This window comes from Acanthisitta chloris, unplaced genomic scaffold (assembly GCF_000695815.1).
Source record: "Acanthisitta chloris isolate BGI_N310 unplaced genomic scaffold, ASM69581v1 scaffold19414, whole genome shotgun sequence".
Taxonomy (NCBI): Eukaryota; Metazoa; Chordata; class Aves; order Passeriformes; family Acanthisittidae; genus Acanthisitta; species Acanthisitta chloris.
In genome coordinates this window covers 30,280-37,412 of record NW_008670164.1, presented here as the reverse complement: position 1 = coordinate 37,412, position 7,133 = coordinate 30,280, and the positions used below count along the sequence as shown (strand labels likewise).

General features: G+C 46.1%; 1 protein-coding gene across 1 annotated transcript in view; it reads right to left on the bottom strand.

Annotated features, from left to right (window-relative positions):
- Nucleotides 1-3,569: 3,569 nt before the first annotated feature.
- Nucleotides 3,570-7,133, bottom strand: part of LOC103801183 (histone deacetylase 4-like) — a gene marked incomplete at both ends in the record, with an annotated part of 31,664 nt that continues 28,100 nt past the window's right edge. The window contains 2 exons of the mRNA XM_009073588.1: nt 3,570-3,804; nt 5,093-5,350. Of these exons, the coding sequence (XP_009071836.1) occupies nt 3,570-3,804; nt 5,093-5,350 (493 nt within the window). The remainder of the gene's footprint in view (nt 3,805-5,092; nt 5,351-7,133) is intronic.

Below are 7,133 nucleotides of genomic sequence, written 5' to 3'. Positions count from 1 at the left end.
CTCACATAGAGAGGGAAACTTGGCAATTTAGGCCTAAAACACAAAACTCCACTGGCCGTTGCAAGTGAAATTAAGTCATGCTGGAAGCAAAACTCTTTCAGACATAAGAACAATAATTTTTAAAGGTCAGCACTAAAGCATAACCAACTGTCTTTTTTTGGCAGAACAAACACATGATCTGAGGTTCAAATAATTGTATTGCTCTGCACAGGAGAGGATAAATCAGGAAGGAAAAACCCTTTAATGCAGAACATCAAAATAATTTGTGGACCCATTGTTACAGGAGATCAGAGACTGGATAATTGGAGCTATGCAAATGAATGGCCTAACCTGAGGATCCTTATTCCAGTGTGTAGAACAAGTCAGGCACAAGTACTCATTAAAGTCATGGGATTGCTTGAGCTTGGGAGGGCAACTTCAAGGACTGCCTTTCCAGAAGGAAGGAAAATGAAATGTCATGCTTTGGGACATTGAGCTGATTGCTTGAAGAAGTCAGGAAGGGCATGGCTTTCACTTTGATGTGAAGTAATGGACCTCAGGTTTGAGAGGTCCCTTCCCCTGTACCTCTGAAGTCTTAGGTGTTGGTCACCAAGACAGAAAAATAAAACATACATAAACCCCAGAATTTCCAGCTGTCTGGAGCTAACTCTGTCCAGAGAAAGCACTAGCTTCCTGTATTATTTCTACACAATATCCCAAACATGAAAGGGATGAATAATTCCTTTGCCTGTAGGATAATAACTGATCGCATAAGAGCCACATTTGTGGCCAGAGTGATCAGGGTTGGCTTAGTTAGAACCATTCAGTGATGTTTGCTTCTTCCAGCCCTCTCACCAAACGATCACATTGATTCCAATCCTCATTCCTCTGCAATCCAAAGCCCATAATGGTGTTGGGATCAGTCTCCAAAGCAGCCACTTATCAACCAGATGGATTTTCCTAGGCAAAAAGCAGTTTGATGCACTTCAGCACTGCTTGCATTGAAAAGTACCCAAGACTTTAATTTCCTGCCTTTCAAAGAACAGTTCAATCCCAGTGATTAAGCTTCAGTATCCACCTCCAAAAAACACAGTCTCCAATGCACCATGGACAACTCCAAGAAAACATGAAGCAATTTAACTCACACACATGCTCAGCAGCTGAAATGCTTTTCCTTTCCTTTCTCCTACTTCATGCCCAGAGCTGTGGGCTCTTTTTTCCTGCCTGTGTTAAACAGCCAGTGATGATTAATTAAACCAGTTCTCCACCTTCCATGGACTAGTTATAGGACTAGGATATAGGTCTTGCCTTTATGCTCTGCACCTTTATTAGTGCCAAAGAATGCCCAACACTTCCTGCCTGGACAGTATTTTGCTGCGTTTCCCCTTCTCCATTCAATCAGCATAAATGCAGAGATGGAAGGCTACGGGTGAGCCAAGGCCCTTGGAGTCCTAATAGGGATAAATGCTGTGGAAAGGATATTTAACAGGTAGACTACACTAAGCACCCTTCACGTCATCAGAGTGGGTCATGCAGTGCCCTATCAAAGCCATGTGATATTCCACCTTATTTTAAGCTCTGCCTCCCAGGAGAAAAAAATCCTAACACTGGAACAATGTCTTCTCCAAGCAGTACAGCTCTCAAATCTACATTCTTACTGCTACCTGCAATCTGAAATGAAATTTAGAGGCACTTAACTGAGCCAAACACACATCCTCTGGTAGGAAATGCTATTCTATGTTCAAAGTCTTGCACATGATTGACAAGGCAAGTTCAGTACTGGTGGAGGAGGAGAGGAGAAAGAGAAGGAACGAATAATCTCTTCAAGTAAGGCCTTGTTTTCAAAGCACCAAGGTTTGGGGTTACGTGTGTTAGAAGCTCAAGTTCCATCTGGGTTGACCCTGAGTGAGGGCCTACTCTTTGCATCCTTGGCAAAAGCCACGATCTACTGATCTGACTAGAACTGACTGCATTAGAAATGCAGTTTTGCTGAAATCCCAGGGTTCAGTACTAACAAAGAGAGACTTAAAGGGCTGTTTTGCAAGACTGAGCTATTCATTGGGATTTTAGAGCTGATGGCACACCCTACATCCAGCAGCTGAGGAACAGTCATGTTGAACAGGTCACTATTACTACACTATCTGTGCCTGAAAATAAACCCGACTCACAGTGCTGAGGTGAATGATGCAACAAGTGTGGGTTAAAAGTGGAATAAATGGATGAGTGTAAGGGAAACAAAATCATGACTCATTCTTATTTGGGCATCTGGAGTTTTTCCCCACTCTCTTTCCTTTTCCCAGGGCACACATCATGTTGCAAAGTGTTCATTCACAAAACAGAACTTGACATTTGGGGAAGAAGGCGGACTGCAAAGTAAGTCCTCATCATCACCCAGCACAGGCCTTGAGAAGCTGCACAGAAAATTAACTCTGAGCTGTTGCTAAGGCTTCTGAAGACACAGAAAGGATCTTGGAGGAAAAAAACTGGTTGTCAGGATTCAGGAAGAACAATTATCCTTTGCTTTTAAACTTGCTGTGGAGATCACTGAATCACAGAACGGTTTGGGTCAAAAGGGACCTTCAAGACCATCTTGTTCCACCCTCTGCCATGGGCAGAGACACCTTCCACTAGAACAGGTTGCTCTAAGCCCCATCCAGCTTGGCCTTGAATACTTCCAGGGATGAGGATCCAGACCTATTTTGCACTTCTGGTTTCCACCAGACAGGTGCAGGATTGCAGTCACTGTTTTCCTTTGAGATGAAGACTGAACAGGTAAGAAAACACTCCTGGGTCTGCTTGTCTCTTCAAGACAACTTGAAATCATCAACTTAGCTAATTTTTTCTAACCTACAGCCACAGACTCCTGGGCAGAGATTGTGCTACAGGAGGAGGGCTAGGGGCTGGCACAGAGCCCAGAGTGGATAACTTATGGCATGAGGTTGTGCAGGCAACGGAGAAGGTGCAGGAAACAGAGCCAATAAACACTGCACTTGGCACACCGTCCTTCAACAACACTGACTCTCCCTGCCTTGCATCGAAATCAGCTTTGTCACAGTGTATGACTCGCACTGTTTTGCTGGAGAGACAGTGCTCTGCTGTGCTGCTGTTGATTTGACCAGGTTATTTTCTGTCTGGATTATAGGTGTCTGCCTCTCTGGGGAAGGACCAAGCAGGACAACAGCATGTAAGACAACTAAATCTTCTCCTTGAAGAAGACAGGATGTTATGGAGTCCCCAAATGAGGCTGAGATGCAGACCCCAAGCAGATGGCTTTGGAGGGACAGGGCAGAAAATCATAGAGTAACAGGATGGTTGTCTTGGAAGGACCTTAAAGCTCATCTTGTTCCACTCCCCTGCATGGGTGGAAACATCCTGCACTAGACCAGGTTGCTCCAAGCTCCATCCAGCCTGGCCTCGATGAGGCAGTCACAGCTTCTCTGGGCAACCTGTGCCAGTGCATCACCATCCTCACAGGGAAGAATTTCTTCCTAATATCCAATCTAAGACTACTCCAAGCCTAAAGCCATTCTCCTTTGTCCTACCATTCCATGACCCTGAAAAAAAAAGAAGAAGCCCAACACAAGGCAAACCAGTGACCACAGAGCCATCACTCCAGCCTCCAGTGTCCCAAACCTCACCTGTTGTGAACCTTGGCTTAGTGGGTGGCTCCTGTACGGACATTGGGAAGGTGGCTGAGGCGGGCGAGGACTGTGCCCGGGACAGAGGCCGATGCCCTCCGAAGGAGACAGGCATTCCAGCTGCCTCCAGCGACGCCTGGTAGTTCCTCAGCTGGTGAATCCGTTGCTGCTCCAAGAGAAGTGCTTGCTGCAGGGAAAAGAAGCAGGTAGTTGCTGAAAGTGCCTTCCTAAAAGGGGTTTTACGGATCTGTAAGGTTGGCAGGTTTGGATTCCCTTTCCTTGCAGGCTGCAAGTGAAGATGTGCACATTTATAGAGCTAAGTCAGGCAGGCACAGCACATGAAACCCCAGCCCTGAGCCTGGAGCACACTGACAGCAGCAGAGGTAGCTCCATGCTCCCCTGAGACCAGCCTCACCTTCTTCCCCCCATGCTCCCATCCCGCTACACTGGGGCATTTAACAGTGTTATATTCCAGACCATGGAATGAGTCTGACTCAGCTGGATCCCAGGCTGGAGATGGAGCTCTGAACCAACCTGGTTCTCTGTGCAGCCATACCATCAGCTGAAGAGTCTTCTGGTCAGAAGACTTCCAGCTTGCCACACACCAACCCATCTCCTCTCTTTATTCCCTCTTGATTGCAAAGGAGATACTATTTTAAAGACTGCTCAGGTGTGACAGTGGATTCAAGATTAGGGCAGGGGGAATGGTATCACTGTGGTCGAACATCAGCAACACTGAATTACATAACCTCAGAATGGTTTGGTTTAAGAGGGACCTTAAAGCCCATCTTGTTCCAAGCCCCATGCCATGGACAGGGACAACTTCCACTAGATCAGGTTGCTCCAAGCTCTGTCCAACCTGGCCTGGAATGGCAGCCATTACTTCCCTGCACAAATGTAGTCTCTGAGCAACAGCCCAGTGACATTCCTGGGGGACATGGATCAGCTCCATTACACTATACTACCTTGTTACTGAATTTATTATTTGTAATCCACAAGTCTCCAATATATACCCTCAAAAGTGAGCCTGGCTGGAGGCTCTGGGGTCTTTCATTCTGAAGGAGGAACCTCTTCCACTGTACCTCATCCCCTGTTCCCATATGCAGGCCCTCTATGGGGCAATTCCTTTTAGAACATAAAACCAAAATAAAATCCTCTGCAGGTAGCTAGTGCCCAGAAATGTTAAGATACACTTTGTCTTCCCAAAGAAAAACCAGGAAGTGGTTCACTGGCTGTGAACACTCTGACTGTGTTTTGTGCAGGAGATCCAGATTCTTCTCCCTGGGACTTCTGTGCTAACAGGTGACTCCAGGGAAGGAATCACCTGATTTTGCCTCAAGTTTGTTTACGCAGCCAGTCCTCAAGAGAGGATTCCCCTTAGCTTCTCCCCGTTGGAGCAGTACAAGGTGACTATCATGACCCCATCAATACTCTACGAAGACTCAAGTGCCAAACTTAGTGTTTTGTGAGCTCACCTGACGGAAGAGCAGCTCCTGCTCAGCCTGTCTCTGCCCAGACTCCAGCTCCTGCTGTGGCTCTCCCTCCTCCTCATCACTCTCGATGGGTTCTTGCTTCACTTGCACCATGTTGGCCAACCCTGGGGCCTCCTTTTGGCTCGTGGCTCGGTCGCTGTATGGCTCCTCCAGAAGGGCCTGGTGTTCCCGTAACTCTTCCTCCGTCTCCTCGGGATGGCTTTCATGCTGCCGAGCTGGTTCGTTGGGTTTGGATATAATCTGAAAACAACCCAGAGGTGAACCAATAAATAAACTCTTAACTCATCACAGGTGAAGCTCCCTCTGTTCTTCAGCCTCATGGAAAGAGCAGTTGTGAAGTACACCTTTTGTCTTGCAAACTAGGTCCAAAACAACCGCTCAAGGGGAAGGTAAAGGCAACCTTGGCATGAAGAGCTCTGAAATCACATGGCCTGAGTAATGACACCCCCTTAATTTCCACTTAATTTTCCCTCTGAAGGAATAAGGGCCTCTTGTGCCTCCGCACCTACAGATGCTGATCCATTCACAAACCTGCAGAGGTGAAGCATAACAACCATCAAGGTGTTTGGCAATGAAGTTCTGTGAGAATATGAGAGACACAAACTCTCTAAAAGGGTTTTTGATGCCTGTTTGCCCAAGATCATCTTGAATCACTCCCTGAATTGTCTCTGTAAGGCTGGAAAAAAGATTTCTTGAAAACTTGCACTCTTATGGAGCTAGTTAAGAGGAAACTGAGGACGCTCAGTTTCGAGCAAACCTCAAGGGTAGTGTTATTCTAACCAGACCTTCCTAACAAGATGCAGTAAACTTCTCTGAAAGCAGCTCCTAAACAAAAAGGAACAATTTAATTTTCACTACAATTCAGTCAGCCTTTTGTAAGTTCATTGGCGAGATAAAATTCACAGTTCTCTGTCTGAGACTGCTTATGATTTTTATTTGGAATAACCCAACCCCCTCCCCAAAATGTGACCTGTTTTTAACTCCAGCATAGGAAAACCAATCCATTTCCTCCCTTTCAAAGAGCTCAGGCTGTCCCTGTTTCACAGACTCATAAAGAAACTGCTGCACTTTGAAAGCTGTCAGGGCAAGGTTTAATGAGGATTAGCTCATTGGTATGGAGAGCAATATTGATTTGAAATCTAATAAAGCTAAATCAAAACACAGTGACTGAACACATGCAGGGGGAGGAAGTACTTGGAAGTAACTCCTCTTTGAAGAACAGTGGCTCAAATCTGGAATTAAAGTCCTTTTTTTTCCCCTGAATGTATGAAGAAAGGCTCTGCCATATAACTCCAGCAAGGAAGAGGAGCTTGGTGTCTTGGCATCAATCTGGAGTCAATCAAGACCATAAAAGTCAAATGACATGGACAGACCAAGATGAGTGCTCTTATGTGGGCAGACAACACCCAGGCAGGAGGCTGAAGCTAGTCAGGGGTCAGTGTCTTCTTCTAAGCAACAAGTGACAGGACAAGAGGAAATGGCCTCAAGTTGTGTCAGGGGAGGTTTAGTTTGGATACTGGGGAAAATTTCTTCATGAAAGTGTGGTCAGGCACTGGAAAACATTGCCCAGGGCAGTGGTGGAGTCACCATTCCTGGAGGCGTGTGGATGTGGCATGTGAATGCTGGAGCTAAAGACATGAAGAGGAGGAAGCAGAGTAAAAGGCAGGACCATAGTCCTGGATTTCAGGACAGGAGACTTCGACCTTTTCAGGAATCTGCTTGGAAGAATCCCATAGAATACACCTCTGGAGATTAGAGGGGTCCAGGAAAGCTGGGTGATACTCAAGGATTCTATAAACTCAAGAAAGATCCATCCCAAATAGCATGAAATCAAGCCCAGGGTGTTACAAAAACCAGAGCCAACCTGGAGTTGAATCTGGCAAAGGACACAAAGGGCATCAAGTAAGAGAAAAGTAAAACTAGGGAAATCCTGTGCCCACTGCTGAATGGGGGAAGGGACATGGTGGCACATGACATAGAAAAAGCCAAGGTACTTAATGCCTTCTTTATGAGTAAGACCACC